Here is a 20,003-nt window from a genome sequence, read left to right as displayed (position 1 = left end):
TTTGGTTTGTGGTCTGACAGAGCAGGAATAAGGAGTGGCAAAATGGCACCGGGTCCGGCCCCTGTTTGGCATGGCCTGGCCCGGGATGGCACCTCCGGGAGGAAGCCCTGCTTCACACTCCCCCAGAGCAGCCAGCTCCACCAGCTTCCCGCGGGGAAGCCCAGCTCAGTGCCTCCTCTGCAGCCACGCCTGACTCGCCCCATTGCTTCCTCCAGCCCCACCGGACTGGGTGCCCCTCAGGGACAGAGCCTGGCTTCAGTCACTCTGTGTCCCCCATCTGCAAATCCCCAGGATCCTCAAATGCTGTTTGGCCACTGTCAGCCCAGCAGACGCCCACCCTAGAAGACAACAGCCAAGGCAATTCTCAGACATGTAAAAGCGCTCACTCCCTTGAAAACTGCGTAGTGCGAGCGCGGGCTCACCCGCGTGCTGGGACCCACAGCCTAATGAAGCAAAGAGAGTCTGCCTCCGGGCAGGCGGAGAGCTCACAGACCACAGAAGCCACGCTTGCCAGCAACACGACTTTACTCTCAGGCTACAAATAGATGTTTATTTTTTAAAAAAAAATGTTTTTTTAAAGAACAAAAATTTTAAGCCCCTGATAATGGCCATTTTCAATAAACAGAATATGATCTCCTTCAAATACAATTAAGGTGATGCCTACCTATTTCTGTGTTAAAAAAAATTTGTTTTTAATCTAGAAGGATGAAGAATTATATATCCCTCTCTGAAGTTAGACATTTAAAGAATTTAACTTAAATTACTTTCAAATTTCTATTCCATTAAAAAAAATTAGAGTTAAGATAAGCATAAAGTTTTAAGTGCCCCAAACATATTCATTTTCGTGATTACCAGAAATTCATTTTTGAATGATGTGTCTTAACAGAGAATACAGATTTGGGTCAATGACGAAAATACAGAATATAGTAAAAGCGGACAATAAACATGCATGCAGTTGAACTATACCATTCAAATTCCAGTCTGCATCTGTTTTTTCTGTCTTAATTGAAACAATAAAGATATGAAACCCATCTCTCTGTGTTTTGGCTATAACATCCTGAAACAGAAAAAAAAATCCTTTGTTATTTTTAAAGATTGCTATGTAAGACACAGATAAAACAGTTATTCACCACATTCTAAAACAACTTTTAAGAATTGAATTGGGGTACTTAAAATACATACACACACACACACACACACACACACAGACAAAAGGAGTGGTGGGCTGTGGGAGGACAGTGGGCAGTGAAAGGATTTCTTTAATTTTTTTTTTTTTAATCACCATCCTCCCAAACCCAAAGGGATGTAGGTGGAAAAAAGCCTTTTCCATCCTCCAGTGTTTTCTTTGTTTTGTTTATTTGTTTGGGGAGGCAATTAGGTTTATTTATGTCTTTTAATGGAGGTACTGTGGATGGAACCCAGAACCTCACGCATACTAGGCATGCAGTCTACCACTGAGCGATACCCTCCCCCCGGAATGTTTTCTACTTTTTATATTTCTACAGGTTTCCCCCTAATGTGACCATTCAAATGGTTTTTCTAATATTACTCTTCCCATGTTTTATCCTCATGTCATCAAGCATTCAGTTTTTGAATTTTTTTTAATTGAATGGGGGAGAAAGATATCAGATAACATTGTTAGAAATGACTCAGATTCAATATGCAGGCTAAATTGTTTAAATTCCTTAAGGCACTATGTTAACGGCAATCCCACTGAGGGCTGATACTGCCCACTGGAATGCCAGTGAACCCTCCCGTGCCTCCACGTAATGGGGCCGGACTCTTGACGTTATTCCTTCTTGAGTATTTTCTATCCTTCCCTCCACATCCTGCTCCTCCACCTGAGACAGAGTTTGTGCAAAGCAAAAAGTTGCTCTTGTCTCTGCAAAGTGAATGCCTTTCCGCTACCAGGCTACTCTGTCAGATGCTGAAGGAAACAAGAAACGGGGAGAGTCACCGTATAAAAGCAAACATCAAGCTCCCCCAAATCTGCTTTCGGTCCCTACACACCACTCCTTGGAACCTTCTCAGCCTCTTAGTCTTCTGATTTTCAGTAATTCCCCAAAATACCTAATCTCCATCTCTCCCCTCATGCTGCATCAAGGTTTCTGTTCCTTAACGTTGATGCATACTGGCCCATTGCTTTCAAAAGTGGAATTCTATTTTTTAAAGAAAGACTCATAGAAGTTAACCTTAAATCACAACTTCAAAGAGACTTTTAAACAAAGACAGAGACAAGTATGTATGTTTTAAACAATGCTTCTTTTTCTTTCCTAATTCTACTAACCCTCCTTTATATCACTCTCCATCAGCAGATTCTTCTGTCTTACTACAACTTGTATATATTTTATTTAAAGACAAATAAAAAGACTTACCGTTGACCCTTCCCGGACTTGAAACATTTCTGGTATTTGTTATTAGTTCTTTATTCTGGAAAAAAAGAATAGAGTAATTCCATTTTATATTGCTGCATTTCCATAAGAAAAAGATAGTTTAAAGATCAAGAAAATAAACGTGTTATGAGAAAAGTAAAGATCTGAAAGCTGAACACCAGAGAACAAACTTCATTGCAGCCCAAACATGACAAAATCCTAGTTTTGAAAAATTACTTCCTTAATTACAGCAGTGATTACCACTGGAGGGGAGGGAACTGCGAACTCAAAGAGGGCTTGAGGTGCTCAAATGCACTGTACTCGATCTGGGTCTACACGGGTGGGTTCAGAGTGTGAAAATTCATCAAACTCTATGCTTCTGATACACACATTTTACTGTAGGTTTATTACACCTCAACAAAATTTTTTACACAACCTTTTAAAAATGTTTATTAAAGACATTTTCATTTTAGAATGTACAGAAAACAAAAAATAAGTTAAAATGACCTGCAGCCTCACTGCCCAAGGATGACTGCTGTTAACATTTTGGAATCTAGTCTTCTAGGCTAGGAGAACAAAAGTGTAAAAAAGGAGGGTGCTCAAGCATGTTAAGTGCTGGTAGGTCCAGGATGCTGACAGAGCTTCAGTAAGAGGAACAGACCCCGAGATCTAACAGCATTGACGGCCTGTGACCTTGACTACAGCTGCTTTGAGGGAATTGTGGGGGCAAAGGTTCGACTCAGGTGGGCAGAAGAGAGGTGAGAGATGGCGTGACAGCAGACCACGGAAGGATGGTAAAAGGATCCCCTCTCAAGGAGGCTGCTGCAAAGAGGTGTAAAGAAAAGGAACAATGGTGCCGACATCTTTCTTATGATGACTGCAACACACACAGAAGAACTGATGTTAAAAATCAACAAATTAAGCACCTTCCTTTATCAAAATACTGATAAAACATAATTAAACTTGATACTTCTATCCACTGGAGAAAAATAAATTCTATTTCAACATGGCGAGACGAGTACTCACATTCAATGAGGGAAACACCTGTAAGTCGCTGTTGCAATCTAGGTTTTCAGTTTTTGTTGTCCAACATTCTGTGTTCTTGAAATAATGACCACAAAAGTCTTCATCAGCATTAAGTTTATGTTTTTGTGACAGCTCCTACCCAAGGTAAAATTATTTGTTATCATTTATTTCTACTTAATATCTAAATAATAACAAAAATTTATTTCAGTTTGGGACACTTGGAAACATGTGGTAGAACAAAATACAGAAAGGAAAAAAGCTTTGAACATAATTTTAAGTACAGCTGAGGTAATCATTAATATTTTAGCCATTTCAATGTGCTCAGATACAGTAACACATAATATAAGCATTCTCTTGCAGTAAGAAAAATGATTAAGATGTTACTATGAGGAAACGGTAAACAGAGAAATAAAAAATATTTTGTCCTAGGACTGCTTCCATTTTATCCCACATATAAAAGATTTTACAGAGAAAGAAAGCAGCATTTAACTCAAGGAAAGATAAATCAAACACTTAGTAACATAAAGCAAAGGAGGCAAACCCAGCTGGTACAGGGAAGACACTCATTCACATCAACTAACAGTGAGGTTCTTGGCTCCTAGATGGATGATTAAAACCATGCTTCTAATAGCAGCTCCTAGTCATCAAGGAAAGGTTAAGAGGCTTCCACTGGCCAAATATGGGACAATTTATGCAAAATACATAGAAATAGGAAGACTATCATCACACAACAAAGTAAAAATCAATGACTCCATATTGATAATTGATTGACTGATTGACAGATAAGACAGGGAAGAAGAGAGCCCTCATCCTCACAGCAGAATGCTAATAAATGTATACGAAAACACGGAATTAGGAAATCACCATTTAACAATCATAGAAATAACTCATTAGGCAAGAAATCAAAGAATGTTAAAACAAGGACTGATGATAAAACAGGACATTTCCATACAAATATAAACGCATTTCTTCACAAATTATTGTTCATAATAACAAAGAGAAAAGCAGTAACTTCACAGTGGAGAAACCTGGCAGAAATTTCCTTAACCAACTGATCAAAGTGAACATCACCAAAAATGGAACAAAACGGTATTTTCTGGTATGCCTGCCAAAAATGTAACCTGAATTTAGTTCTGAGGAAATGTGAGAAATACTCAAATTGAGGTATATTTTGTAAAAATAAATGGCTTGTACACTTCAAACATACCAATGTTGTATCGCAAGCCATCCCCTACCCACCCCCACCTCCAAAAAAAAAACCAAAAAACCTGCAGAAATGCAATGTGATCCTGGATTGGATCTGGTTCCAGAAAAAGAAAAGGGGGAATAAAAGCTGCTAAAAGGGATGTTGTTGGGACACTGGTAAAACGTGCATAAGGTCTGTGTATTAGATAACAGTATTGTTACCCATGTTAAATTTCCTGACTCTGACAACTGTGCTGTGTAATCCAGGTGAGGAGCTTCGTTCTCAGGAAATGCACACGGAGCCGAGCCCAGCCTGTTTCCTCCTCTCACACTCCCCCTCTTCTTTGCCCCGATGTCTCCCTTCCCCTCCTCACCTCTTTCTCAAACCTACTTAAACTCACTAAATCTACTCCTGCTGACTCAAGTCCTAGGTGCCCTATTACTAATTTTTTGAAGGAAGTGAAACTTCTGCATTTCTTAAATGAAGTTGATTCTTATTTGTGTGTGACCCACAGTCCCTTTATCGATGGTTCCTACAAGTCTGATTTAAACGTTTACGAACATTTTTCATAAGATGCAAGTAAACGAAAAGATCTGTATTCTCAGAAAGCACATACTTTGATACAATTAAAGCATTTATCGTCTTAAGTCCCAAAATAAATCTGTGGCACTTCTAAAACCACAATCTCTATTTCTAGCCTCCTCACTTGGTAAGCTAATAGATCTTATAATTTTTCCTTCATAGCATTACATACATAAAAAAAAACCGGTTTTACTTACTTCTAGCTCAGGATATTCATTGTGACAGGTATGGTACTTCAAATACCACTCTATGGTAAACTTCACAGGCCCGGAACAGCTGAATGACTTAACTATTTAGAAAAAGAAAGTCTCATTTAAATGAAAATATATATATATATATATATATATATATATATATATATATATATATATACACACACACTCCAATATAAACTTAAGGTTTCAAGAACGTAGTTTAAAATAGGCTACTTTAATGAAACAACAAGGAAAATATTACCTAATTCCCCCCAAAAGTCAATGCAAAATGAGACAGATAAATTCATTAAATTAAATGATTACAGTTAACCAAAAATTGCTGTACCACTGTTCATTTCATCTATATGTTAAGTCCAGTATTGGTTCTAGAGTTTCCACTAGCCAGAGCAGGGAGGTCTCATTAAACACACCAAGCAGGAGAGACACAGAAAAGTCACATCCTATCAGTGGTGCTAAGTTAGTTCTAGAGTAAAGGCTACTCCCCATCCATCCTAAAAGAAATTAAAAACAAAATTGGACAAGATCAAACAGACCCAAAAGAAACTTAACTATCTGCCAGAACAAAGCTGTTAAAGGAATACAACATCATAGTACTCAAGAATGTAGAATTCATGATATCCATCATCCAAACAAAAACACCAGGTATATAAAGCAGGAAAATTTGACTCATAACATGATACGAATCAGTCAATTTGACAAAGATGATGGAAATGACAAAGATGAGAGAATTAGCAGACAAGAATGTGAAAACAAACAAACAAAAGGAATGCGAAAACAACTATTAAATACTGATTGTGAAGCACAGAGAGGAAAGAGACTGAAAAAAAAAATTAACAGGGCCTCAGTGACCCGTGAGACAGTTATCAAGCAGTCTAACATATGTGTAAATGAGCCTCAGCAGGGGAGAGGAGGGGTGAAGAGAGACTGTCTCAGTCCAAGATCCAGGTAAGAGCTGAGATTGTTTTCAGTGTGGATACCCCGCTGTTCTAGCATCATTTGTTGAGAAGACTATCCTTTCTCTAATGAACTACCTTGGCACCTTTGTTGAAAATCAATTGACCTTATGTATGTGGCTTTATTTCTGGGTCCTCTAGTCTGTTTCACTGTTCTATGTGTCTGTCCTTATGACAGTCCCACACTGTTAGGATTACTGTAGTTTCTTGTTGAGTTAAAAAATCAGATAGTGAAAGCCCTCTAACTTTGTCCTTTTTAAAATTTCTTTTGGCTATTCTAGGGTCCTCTGTAGTTACTTATAAGTTTTAGAAACAGTTAGTCAATTTCTATGTAAGTTTGCTTGGATTTTGATTGGGATGAACTGAATTTATATATCAGTCTAGGAAGAACTGACAGTATAATGTTAATCTATAGATTTTTCAGATGTCCTTTATCAGGTTGAGGAAGTTTCCTTCTATTTCTAGTTTTCTAAGTTTTCATCATGAATGGGTGTTGAGTTTTTTCAAAGGATTTTTGGATCTATTGAGATGGTTATTTGGTATATTTCTTTTATTCTGTTAATATTATGAACTACACCGAGAGATTTTCAACAGTGGCTCCACATGACTGCATCCTGAATGGGGCAGCTAAGAGGGATCACCTAAGGGAAAGCCAGACAACTGATCCACCAAACAGCATGGACACATACCCCAGGGACCAAGGCTTAACTTTGCAGGCACTGAAATTTGGCTCTGTGAGAACACAGAGACTCAGTCACTCCTTTACCACACCACGGATGTAGACCTATAAACTAGAATGCCCAGTTACTCACTTAAAATAAACAATAACTGTAAAGTTAAAGTATAATGATCAACTAACTCTCTCTTCCGCATGCCCTCCTGGATGCCCGTGTGATGAGGAGGCTGCTTGGTGAGTGTGGCAGCAGGACAACAAGGCTCCGCCGGGGACTGCATCCACCCCCGCCAGCCACATGTTAGAGCCGCAGCCACAGGTCAAGAAAGACCTCTTCTCCCATCAACACTGGGAGACTGCCAGCTTTTACCTGACTAAACCCTCATTTTTTAATTCTTTGGCTCCTAACTCCCTTCTGCTGCCTCATTCTTTCTTTCTTTAGATATGTTATTACCGCTGTCTTGATTGTGGTCTCCTTTTAGGCTGATCTCAGACATTACACATTGACTTTTAAAAAATCAAATTCTGTCCTTCATCGGTCCATATAACTTCTTTCCCCCCACGTAAATTTACTTTTGGTCTGCACTAGTGTTTTAAATTTTATTTGTCTAGACATTGAGACATCAATTTATTAAAGCAATTAGATGCCCAATTGCTTTCCTCACCCACCATGGGCTTCAATTTCCTCTTACCAGGCTCTTATCACCACTGATGATCTATGATATCACTGAGCTGCTTTGAACCGCCTCTGCTTTCTAGCTGATGGCCGGCCTACCTCAGTCAGCAAAGACCACACATGATCAGAGGATGGTGTGGGAGGGAAAAGGGACCATGGCTGTGGATCCCACGAAGCCAATTTGCTCTACTGGACAAAAAACTATTCCTTATTCCAAAACTTTAACCCTGGCAACCAACTTACCTACTCAAGTTACTAGAAACACTAAGAGGAGTTCGAGCACAGTAAATGATCCAATGTAAACCCATTAAAAATACTGAAAACCTCCAGATCTATGACTTGGCAGCCCTGACACATCAGAATTTATACAGACAACACAGTCTCTAGCAAATATTTTCACTTTCATAAGACCTAAAATCCTAATTAAATTGTTAGCGTCTAGGAATTTTTATTTCATACTATGATCATGTGTATTTTTAGAAAAATTTCAGGGGTACCAAGGTTTCATCACAATCATGGCATTTGACATATTAATAAAAGGAATTTATTCAGAATCAAATTCCACAGAAGTCAAATACTTTTTCCTGAGAACTACTTTATTAGACTTTAACTATAATTTTTAAAGAATGATTCATATTACATTTTCTAAGACAGGATCCTGAGAAGGATCAGAAAAATCCCTTCTTGAAAATGACCAAGACTTGATGGGAACAAAAGAAACACTTAAAGAATGTCAGAACCACTTAAAAACAAAACATTTGCCTAGTTTACAATATAAAATATTATGTTATATTAGTTTGTAAAGTTAATGTATTAGTTTATAATATATTATATTACATATTACTCATTTACAATTTATTGTTATTTTAGTATTATACTAGTTTATTACACTTACCAGAAAACTTGATTTCCGTGGAGTTAAACATAGTTTTCCTAAATATCAAAGGTCCTGATTTCTAAAATGAAAAACAAAGAATTATAGAAAGATTCTGTCAAAAAATTTCTCTCTACTGTTTAAGAGTACAGTTTTATTGTGGAAAATATATTGTTCTAATCTTTTCACTCCTCCCTATGACCAGAGTGATTAGTTTTCAAATGTAAATCTGATCACATCACTAACTGGCGTAAAGCCTTGTTCCTCATGTCTACTCCCTGCAGTGGCCGTGAGGCGCCAGGGGCCAGGGGCCAGCAGTGCACAGGAGGTAGGGGCTGCTCGGATAGAGGACCTGTCTGTGCACCTGCAGTTGCTCTCCTGGTATCAACATAAATACACTTTGTGGGTTTTTTTTTCCCTCCTTAACGTTGGCACTCGGGGGTTGAACCCTGGCCCTCGTGCTCGCCGAGCACGCGCTCTACCGCTCAGCCACACCCCTCCACCACAACATAAAGCCACTTTGGTTAAAACAACCAGCCCTCTGCCCATGTCGTTATGGCTTATCACTCAGTCCTTACAACAGACCAGTTCCCATTGCGGCTCACCCTGCATAACCAAGGCCTGTCCACCTCTCTCGAGCCCTTATCTCAGTTCCTCAAAAACACGATACTCCTTCCTGCCCGCAGAACCTCAGAGGTCAAGCTGGAAACTTACTTAAAAACCCTTCCCTATTGCTCTTTCTTCATCTAGTTATTTCTGTCTTACCCCTGAAAGCCCCGTTCAAAAGCCCCTACATTTGTTACTTATTTAATGTCTACCCTCACCAAAAATAAAAATCCTGTGAGATTTTTACTAAATGAACAAATGTTTAGGATTGAAAGAAAAACAGATAGGACAAGCAGCTCTTTATCACCTCTTCCCTCTTCTCAACGCAGTTTCAACCACAGTAAACAATAGAACTCCCAGCCCAGATCCCGCCTCTGAGCTGCACATCCACGCACCCAGTCACCTAAAGGTCACATCCACTGGGAAGTCCAACAGACATTCCACACTCACCGGCAATAAACCAGATGCCGTCCCTTCTGCTCCCCTGCAACCCTCCCTGCACCGTCCACCTTGACTGTGGAGGATGCCATCCCCAGCCACCCAAGCCATGACTCCTTCTGGTCCCTCACCTCCATCCCCCAGTTTCCATGGCATGCCTACTCTGTCTCACAGACACTTCCCATTCTCACCATTCCTGCCGCCACTGTCCTAATTCAGGCCCTTGACGTTTCCTGCTATGCTTCTGCAGTAACTGGTACTTCTGCTTCCAGACCTGAGCCTACAATTCATCCTCAGACAGCATCCACGGTGATGAGCCTTCATGTCTAGAACCCTTCAATGACTCTCCCTCGTTCATACCCCAAAGTTGCTACTGGGGTTTTGGGGCAGGGGGCTAATCCAAACTATAAATGGGGTTTGTTGGGCCCACAAGGGGCCTTTTAAAAAAGCTTTGAATTAGTTGACATAATAAAAATATGGATTTTGGCTTCGCACTTTTTTTAAAAAAAGTGACCACCCTGCAGCGTCCACCAGCTGGAGACGAATTACAGTTGCCATCCTCAGCAGGGCCATGTATCTGCAGTCTACCACCTCCCCACGAGGCCCCCCGTCCCAGACCCAGCTCACTTCCCTCACTGATGTGACCTGCCTCAGCCCCCACAGGGCCTTAATTTTAGATCCTTGGCCTCAGGCTCAAGGTCAAATTCACACACAGAAGGCTATGGTGGCCCAAATCCCCTCGAACACTTCTGCCTTCAATCAGCAGAAACACCAAGAGTTTCCGCACTGCTGCTTCTCTCCTCCCCTCATTCTTTACCAAGATAATGTCTTTGCAGACCCGGCCAGGCACCAACTCCAGAAAGTGGGGCTAGGTGACTCCCTCAGTGCTCCAGTCATACCCCTAGAATGCCACTGTGTGTGTAATTACTATTCACAGATCTGCTGTTCCTACTTTATTTATTTATTTATTTATTTATTTATTTATTTATTTATTTATTTATTTATTTATTTGGTGGGGAGAGGTAATTGGGTTTATTTATCTGTTCTTAGAGGATGCTGTCCCTACTATTGCATAAGCTTCTTGAGAGAGGGCACTGTGTCTAAAACTCATCCTTGCAACAGTAGTGGGCAGTGCAGTACAGAGCTCACTGGCAGGCACTCAAACTGGTGCCCTTACAGTCAGAAGAACCATTTCTTGATAGATTTGCGGTACAAATGAAAGAAAACTCCACTTTCCTGTTCTGAAGTTCTGACAACTTGAAATGGGAAAAAAATCAGCCTACTCTTTGCAAAGAGGAGCTTCATGGACTGCTACTGGTCTGAGTCACACAGGACTGCAGATTACGCAGGACTCAAAGACAAATCTCTCTCCTTCATGCAGGAAGCAAAGTCATTTTCTCTCCATGGCCTTTGGAGTCACACCATCTGAAGTCTACTTGGCAAAGATCTTTTCAGATATACAAGTAATCTGTATGCAGCCGATTTGCTTCCAATTTATTCTGGCTTAGTTTATGCTATTGCTCATTCACTACAGAAGCAGCATGAGAGATCATAAGTGTGGTTCTCTGAGTTCTGCTTTTTGCCATTCAGAGAAATTCAATAATGGAGATATGCAGGCTCTAACACTGGCATACAAAATAGGGCACAAACGCAGGAGAATCCTGAGAGAAATGGTTGCACTGGGTCTTAAAGATTCAGAGATACCTGCTCTTTCTTCCATGTAGCTTTCCTGTTGTAGGAAGAATGCGTAGCCTCTGGCACTATTTTCTTTTTTTGGTTGAGAAAATCAAAATATAAGTTCTGCCCCTTAGAATACGGACATCGATTCCATACATGTGGAAAATACTCATCACGAACAGAGCTGGATGAATCATCTGACTCTAGAAACGCAAGAGATAACGCCTCTTCGACTTCCTGTCCCTCTTTAGCAAATCTTTCCAAATTTCTACCCGGGCATTCCTCCCACATCAGTTCATGTAACTACTGGATGCCAAGTTCTCAAATGGCCTGCCCTGGAAAGGAAGTTTCCAGGCACTCATGCCTCCAGACTAGCCTTGCAAACATCCCTTAATTATACATCCCGCCCCATTTAAACATACACACACACACACACACACACTCCCGGAACTGTGACAGGAGCCCTGGAGAAGTTTAGGAACCCAAGATGACGGAAAGAGGGGTAGGGTGACTACTGCAAGTTCCCTTCTCATTTAAAGGAAAAAAGAAAAGAAAAAAAGAAAGCGGCACAAGCGCTTTCTAAATTTATGCGGAAACTGAAGCCCTGGAGTGTCCACGCTGTGGCCTCACGGGTGTGGCCTTGTGGCTGCACCCGGGCCGAGGAAGGGTCAAATCCAAAGATGCCTCTAGGCGTGCCGAGGGGTTCCGGGCTCAGGTCTGAATAAAGCAGGACCTGATCTGTCCAGAGCACGTCAGAGCCGAGCGAGGGGCAGGACTCCGGGAAATGTGATCCTCATCAGCAGTAACAGGGTTCAGAAGGCTGAGCCGCCCCGCGCACACGGGCTTGAGATCTTCCCCATCGCCTAGGTCGGGCCTGAGGAGGGGGCGCTCCCCGCCCACAGCAGATAAAAGGCCCCGAGGGGACCCCGAGCAGGCCCGGCCAGATGGACAAGCCCGGCGCCGGGCTCCTAGGGCCGAGCGAGCCCCGGGAGGACCCTGAGGGCCCGAGATCCGCCTTGCCTCGGTCCCGACACTCCACTTACGTCATTGACAGTCGCGGCCCAGACCCCGAGCTCGGGGACGGCGCCCACGGCCGCCGGGCCCCAGCACAGGAGGCAGAGGGCGACGCGCAGCAGCGGGCCCCCGGCGGGAAGGCGGCGGCCGGGCGGGAGCCAGACCCCGGCGCGGCTGGCGACGGCCATCTCGACGCGGAAGCCGCACCTGGCGCTCCACGACGCCCGCCACGCCCCGGGCCCGCACCTGGGGCAGCTCCGCCCCCGGGAGGCGGGCTCGCGTCCGGGAAGTGTGGCGGGAAATGGAGGCGGGGCGCAGGGCTGGCTGGGAGTGGAGCTAGAGGCGGGGCCCGGGCGTGGAAAGGACAGGGAAGGCGGGGGAGGAGGGGGGAGTCCGAGCATGGAGGCAGGGCCAGGAAGGGGCGGGGTCGGGGAGGAGGCGGGGCTCGGAACCAGGCCCGTGTAGGGGCGGGGCTGGCGTTGAGGCGAGGGGCGGGACATAGGGCCTGACCGGGAGAGAAGAGGCGGAGCGAGGAGGGAGGCGGGGTGGGAGGGGAGGTGGGCTCGCAACGAGGCCCGTGTAGGGGCAGGGTTGGGCGTGGAGGCGAGGGGCGGGGCTCAGGGCCTAGCGGGAGTGTGGAGGCGGGACTCAACTGGGTCGGAGCCCGAGGCGGCTTCAGCCAGCGGCAGAAACCTCAGGTCCCAGACTCCACCGGACTATGGTCGGATGCTTAGCAGGAAATGTGGGATGGCATTGCTAGCTAAAGTTCTGCTCCATGTGTTTCAATTTCTTGAATCCGCTGCTTTTACCTCTATCCCAACCCCCTCATCTCAGGGGAAACAAATTGTTCTCTGAACTCACAGTAAGTGCCTGGAAAGTGTTTTGAGGTCGGGTCAATTGAACCCAAGGCATTGTGTTGTGAGCATAACGTCCGTAGGGCAGTTACTATTTTTTAGAACACATAAAATTGCCTTGTTATTTAATGCTCAGAGGGGCAGAGCTTGGGTCTGTCTAATTGTGTACTTCACCAGGCATTTTCGACTGTGAGAGCTGAATAAATGTCTTGCTGTCAAAGAGAACTACAGCAGTTTATTTATATATAAACAACGTTCAGAGTACAGTCCTGGTTTAACGTTATCATTAGTGTAAAATAGGATCGATTTATAGTCATGAGGACCTGGCCTTATCAGTCATCTGGTCACTTTGTCAGCCAGGAATTATTGACAGCCCAATACAGTCTATTAAAGATTGCACGTGCATCCATCTGTGCCTTTCTCAGTAAGCAGTGTGATCATTTCTATGTGGGCAGGGATAATAGTGTAGCCGGGTCACACAAGAACATTCACCAGAGATTTAGAATGTAAGTCAGGTGGGAGGAGAGGACATGACATTTAAATCTTACAGTAAAACTTAAGGGTAAGTTAGATGTGAGAGCAAGGGGTAGCTTTGAAGGTGTTTTAATTATGAGAGGACAGCCTGTGCTGAGGCCTGGAGGAACAGAAAGACCTACCAGATGACTAGCTGTTGGTGTGAGATGGACGCTGGCAAGACTGGGAATATTTAAATGGTACCAGAACATCCAGGTCCTCCTAAGCCATGTTAGGAAGACAGCACTGTAGTCTAAGAACATCAAAGAGGCAATGATGGTTTTTAAGCAAGGAGAATGGGGTTACCAGAAAGAGTCCTAGTCTGATGCAATGTTATGTGGGATTCTAAACCAAAACTCCAACACTCAAAGAGGTGCCAGCTGAAGCCCTGTGGACAAGAAAGGCAAGTCCATCCTCAGAATATGTGTTTATACTTAACAAAATGAACCGCTGCACCTTCTGGGCTGGAAGGGAATATAGTTAGCTGGTTGGGGATGCAGCATTGGCCTCTGACTCTGGCAAGCTGGACATTTGGCATTGTAGTAGCTAAATTAATCTTGGTAAATAAATGGACAAAAGCAGTTGGCCAGTGGGGGAAGGGTATAGCTCAGTGGTAGAGCTCATACCTAACATGCAAGAGGTCCTGGGTTCAATCCCCGGTACCTCCATTAAAAAATAAATAAATAAATAAAATTAATATTTAAAAAGAAAAACAAAGGAAAGAAAAAGCAATTGGCCGGTGGCTATCAGCCAGCCTCTTTATCTGACATTCCAGTGCTAGCCATGAGTGGAGTAGCCACCGTGGCAAGGATGGAGGCTATGCTGAAGTCCAACAACAGAAATTTCATTTACCAAGACCTGTTATCCCCATTGCTATCAATAAGCCCTAGAAGAAAACATAGGCAGAATGCTCTCTGACATAAATCGTAGCAATATTTTTTTTGGATCTGTCTCCTAAGGTAAAGGAACCAAAAGCAAAAATAAACAAATGAGACCTATTATTTAATAATCATTAGAACCAGATGGCTTCTATGCTCTGTTAGCCCCCAAACTATGATGAAAACCTTTTCTGACATATTCCTAACACCCACGAGACTAGCTGCCCATTTATAAATCTTGACTTGGGAACTCCCATTCTGTTTTCAAGCATGTACCCCCATACCCTATGTTAACTATAAAATTGTCCCAGTGGCCCCTGGGTGGTGGGGAATGCAGCTGCGAATGCTTGCGGATCATGTCCTCCGATCCCATCCTGTGAGTAAATTACCCCAAATAAACGGATTCATTGGTTATATGGAGCGGTCTGCCTTATTTTTCAGTCTCAAGATGACTTCTCAGTTCAGTGGGCACTTTTTATAACCTTTGTCCTCCGGGAGGCAAGACAGTGGTTATACTGGGGGCAGGGAAGAAGTATGTTTGGCCCCAAAATGATTCACTTGGGTGCCTCTTGCTATTTCTTTGCCCATTTTGGTTATGAAAAGACAAGTGCACCAGCCATGGCTTAGAGGGCACAGAGACTCCTCACTATGAGGGTCTGGGCCAGGCAAACAGGTGAGACACTGAGACGGGCAGGGGCGCTACCTGAGGGTGAGGAGAGTGACTATGAGTACTGTTTGGGGCTCTGAGACCAGATGCAGTGGCAGGAGCTGTAGTGTGTTTCACTGAGTTTCCCCCAGAAAAGGAGGCCCACCCGAATCCGGGGGTGAAAGGTCTGCTCCCAGAACTTCCTGCAAGGCAGTTGATTCAGGCATCACAACAGGTAGGCTATAGTGGATGCTCGGGATGCCCAGACATCCATGCAGGACTGGAGGACTTGGCTTCAGCTGAAGAGAGCCACCTCATCTAAGGCCACATCCCTTCCTGGGATGCCCTGCATCCAATGACTGATTGACATGAGGATGCAAATGCCCACCGCCTGTTCCAAGTCCAAATGACTCCGAAGTGTCAGCCCAGCAGCAGAATTCCCAGGAGGGCTGGTTGAGGCCTCCACTGACACAGCATAGCTACTTCATTTCTCCCTTTGCCTAATCCGATTTCTTTCCATTCCCCTTTCCACAGGTAGATCCCAACAGCCTTCCCTAATAAACTTGCTGCATGCTGAGCTCCATCCCAGAGTCAACTTCCTGGGAAACCCAACCCGTGACATCTCATAAACGTTTATATTTATCCCAGAAATCTCATTTCTATGAATTTCCTTGAAATACACCCTCAACCCAGTTAAAAAATGGGCAAAAGAATGAACAGACATTTTTCCAAAGAAGACATACAAATGGCTAACAAGTACATGAAGAGGTTCTCAACATTATTAATCATCAGGGAAATGCAAGTTCAAACCATAATGAGATATCACCTTACACATATCAGGATGTCTATTATCAATCAATCAATCAATCAATCAATAGGAGAGAAAGAAAACCTCTTCCTTTACAGTAGGACACCAAGAAATAAATATAGAAGGAATGATAAAGTTAGAAAATTGTCATTTGTTAACTATCATACTTACAATTGACTCAGAACCATCAATCGGATTCTAAAATTAGTAAAAGTTAACAAGGAAGTATCTGCCACAAACTGCTTATTAATTACAAAGAGAAAAATAGTAATTTTATTGCAGAGAAACCTGGCAGACACCACCTTAATGATCAAAGTTAATACCACAAGGAGTAGGACAGATTGACATGACATGTCTCACAACCTGGTGCCCTGAAAAGAAACAGCATCACTTCTGTGGTATTCCTGCTAAAAATGCATTGCTGTGTCAAACTGTGAGGAAACCTCAGATAAACTCAAACTGAGGAATGTTCTACAAAATAACCAGCTGGTACTCCTACAAACTGTCAAGGTTCTGAAACAGAAGCTGAAAAACACAGACTAAAGAGACATGATCATTAAATGAGGTTTTTGATCCTTGATTGGATCCTGGACCAGAAAAACAAATTGTTTTTGTTATAAATGAGATTATTGGGATAATTGGTGAAATTTGAATAAGGATTCTATATTAGAAAATAGTATTCTATCCATTTTAATTTCCTGAACATGAAAACTGTACTGTCATCACACTGTAAGAGAATGTCCTCATTTTGGGGAACTACACACTGAAGTATTTCGGGCTATGGGCATCATGTCTGAACTTACTCTCCAATGGTTCAGGAAGAAAAAATACACACTCAGAATGAGAGAATAGTAAAACCAGTTAAGCAACTGTTAACAATTGGGGAATCTGGATATTCTTTGTATTTTTCTTGCAACTTTTCTATACGTCTGAAAGCCATTTCAAAATTCAAAAAAGTTCCAAAACTGAAAAATAGGATGGGCATCTCATGTTTTCCAAATCTCCTACAGGGATCTCCACCTACGTGTCCTCCACAATGGATGAAATATTTACGATTTTTTGATAAAAACAGTTTGATGATTGATTGATTGATTGCCAAGCAGAGTGCTTTCTCTATGCATTCTCTTTGGAGTCTTCTGGGATTTTTAAAAAAGCTACAATATAATTTTCAATTTACAAACTTAGATCCTAGGACAGAGATCATCTAAGGACCAAAAAATTTAAGCAAAGATTTGTGAATAACTAACTGTAGGCAGGAACGGCTGGACTAGCTTTTCCTCTAGTGGAGTTTCTTTCACCTGGTGTGAAACTGCAACATGACCCACACGTTGCTGTGGGAGGAAATGGAAAGGCAGCTGAGCTGACACTGAACTCCAATACTGTTAATGAGAAACTTCTGGGTATGACCAACACCAAAAATGAGTAAGTGCATTTTTTCCATTTAAAATTCGTACATTTGACTCTGGTTTCTTTTCAGATCGAATAAATCTTTCACCTTTTACTTTAAAAAAGTACAGTTGATTTATTACTTTAACTTAAAATATTTGGATTTTATGAGAAATGTTGAAAGATTATTATATAAAGCACCTTTCCCACATTCATCCAGTTACGCTCATTTAACTTTTTTTTTTTTTAAACAGTACTCTGATTTTAGTTTTGAGTTGAGGCTCAGGAGATTGAATTTCTAATGGGTCCTTTTCACAAGAAACTTGTAATTATATGCCATACAAATATTTCTGTTGTTTACTAATGCTTTACACAGACCCCTTGTAATGCAACCATCAACATTCAAAAGCACTGAGAAATAAATTTGTTTCTAGAACACTAGCTAATCCTCACCAGTAGGTGTCACTAGCAGACTGCAGATATTTTATAAATTAGTATCTACTTTAAAAGGCTTTTGAATGGAGATCTCATCTTCCAAATTCAGGTGATGATGCTGTATATTCCTCTAATTTAAATCATTAAAATCTTTTTTTTAAACATTTTTTATTAATTTATAATCATTTTACAATGTTATGTCAAATTCCAGTGTTCAGCACAATTTTTCAGTCATTCATGGACATATACACACTCATTATCACATTTTTTCCTCTCTGAGTTATCATAATATTTTGTGTATATTTCCCTATGCTATACAGTGTAATCTTGTTTATCTATTCTACAATTTTGAAACCCCAGTCTAACCCTTCCCACCCTCCACCCCCCTGGCAACCACAAGTCTGTATTCTCTGTCTGTGAGTCTATTTCTGTCCTGTATTTACTCTTTGTCTTTGTTTGTTTGTTTGTTTGTTTTTGCTTTTGTTTTTTTAGATTCCACATATGAGCGATCTCATATGGTATTTTTCTTTCTCTTTCTGGCTTACTTCACTTAGAATGACATTCTCCAGGAGCATCCATGTTGCTGCAAATGGCATTATGTTGTCGGTTTTTATGGCTGAGTAGTATTCCATTGTATAAATATACCACATCTTCTTTATCCAGTCACCTGTTGATGGACATTTAGGCTGTTTCCATGTTTTGGCTATTGTAAATAGTGCTGCTATGAACATTGGGGTGCAGGTGTCATCCTGAAGTAGATTTCCTTCTGCATACAAGCCCAGGAGTGGGATTCCTGGGTCATATGGTAAATCTATTCCTAGTCTTTTGAGGAATCTCCACACTGTTTTCCATAGTGGCTGCACCAAACTGCATTCCCACCAGCAGTGTAGGAGGGTTCCCCTTTCTCCACAGCCTCTCCAGCATTTGTCATTTGTGGATTTTTGAATGACGGCCATTCTGACTGGTGGGAGGTGATACCTCATTGTAGTTTTGTAAATCATTAAAATCTTAACTTGGTCAACAAGCACTGTGTGCCTGACTCAGTGCTAAGGATCACACATTTGTACAGATTGCTGGGAATGGACTCAGCAGGCAGGGATTTTACATTATTACAGAACAAATGCTTTTATTTGTTATTTAGGATTTTTGTTTGTTTGCTTGCTTGCTATTCTATTATAATCCAGTTTCCAAGGAAGATTAGGAATAACATCACTGACTTAAGCAAATCAAGCAGCATTGGTACCTCCTACATCCAAGGCACTGCTTAGAACGGATAGAAACTATGATGTGGTCCCGGCCATCACTGTGAGGAGATGCACCTGTAAAGAGCCAATAATACAAGACAATACAAGGTAAAGCCCTGAAGTGTGGCTATCAAGGATGTACTGGGGGAACGTGGTTATTTTTTTCCAAGAGTTTTTCTTTTAGAGATTTCCTTCATTTGAGTTCCCCCAGAAGCAGATCCTGAGATAAGGATTTGAGAGGAAGTGGTTCATTTGGGAGGTGCAGTAAACACCAGTCGGGGAGTGTTCTGAGCTGAACTGTGCCCCACCCAAATTCATATGTTAAAGTCTTAACCACCCTGCCTTGACTCAGAATGTGACTGTTTTTGGAGATAGGACCTTTAAAAGAGGTGATTTAGGTAAAAATGAGGTCATATACATGAGCCCTACTCCAATATGACTGGGTCCTGATAAGAAGAGGAGATTAGGACCCAGATACACACAGGGAAAAAGACCACATGAGGACCTGGGGAGAAGACAGCCATCTGAAAACAAAGGAGAGAGACCTCAGAAGAAACCAGCCCAGCCAGCACCTTGATCTCAGACTTCTCGCCTCCAGGGTTGTGAGAAAATACACTTCTGTTGTTTAAGTTGGTCAGCTTACGGTGCTTTGTTATAAAGCCCTCGCAGACTGATACAAGGAGTGAGCAAACGTGACCGGGAGGGAACGCAGATAACACAGGGGCTGTTATCACGTCAGCTATCCCGGGGGGCAAAGGAAACACATCCCACCAGGAGACTTGGGGGAAAGTTGTGAAGCACATGCCCCAGAGTCATCTCACATGAGGGACGTGGGAGGGGGGCGTTTATTTATTCACACCCGTTAGTCCTTGGTGGAGGGCACCGATTACACTGGCAATTCTAGCCTGTTGTGAGCAGGGCACAGTAGCTTTCCTCACTTTTGAAGA

General features: G+C 42.3%; 1 protein-coding gene across 1 annotated transcript in view; it reads right to left on the bottom strand.

Annotated features, from left to right (window-relative positions):
• TMEM87B (transmembrane protein 87B) overlaps positions 1–12,613 on the bottom strand; it is a 43,334-nt gene extending 30,721 nt beyond the window's left edge. The window contains 7 exon segments of the mRNA XM_032469802.1: positions 967–1,057; positions 2,376–2,390; positions 2,392–2,430; positions 3,399–3,533; positions 5,364–5,455; positions 8,579–8,639; positions 12,322–12,613. Coding sequence (XP_032325693.1) covers positions 967–1,057; positions 2,376–2,390; positions 2,392–2,430; positions 3,399–3,533; positions 5,364–5,455; positions 8,579–8,639; positions 12,322–12,480 — 592 coding nt within the window. The 5' untranslated portion in view covers positions 12,481–12,613.
• Positions 12,614–20,003: the final 7,390 nt, after the last annotated feature.

This window comes from Camelus ferus, chromosome 28 (genome assembly GCF_009834535.1).
Source record: "Camelus ferus isolate YT-003-E chromosome 28, BCGSAC_Cfer_1.0, whole genome shotgun sequence".
In the NCBI taxonomy this organism is placed as follows: Eukaryota; Metazoa; Chordata; class Mammalia; order Artiodactyla; family Camelidae; genus Camelus; species Camelus ferus.
This window is presented reverse-complemented; position numbering and strand designations above follow the sequence as displayed.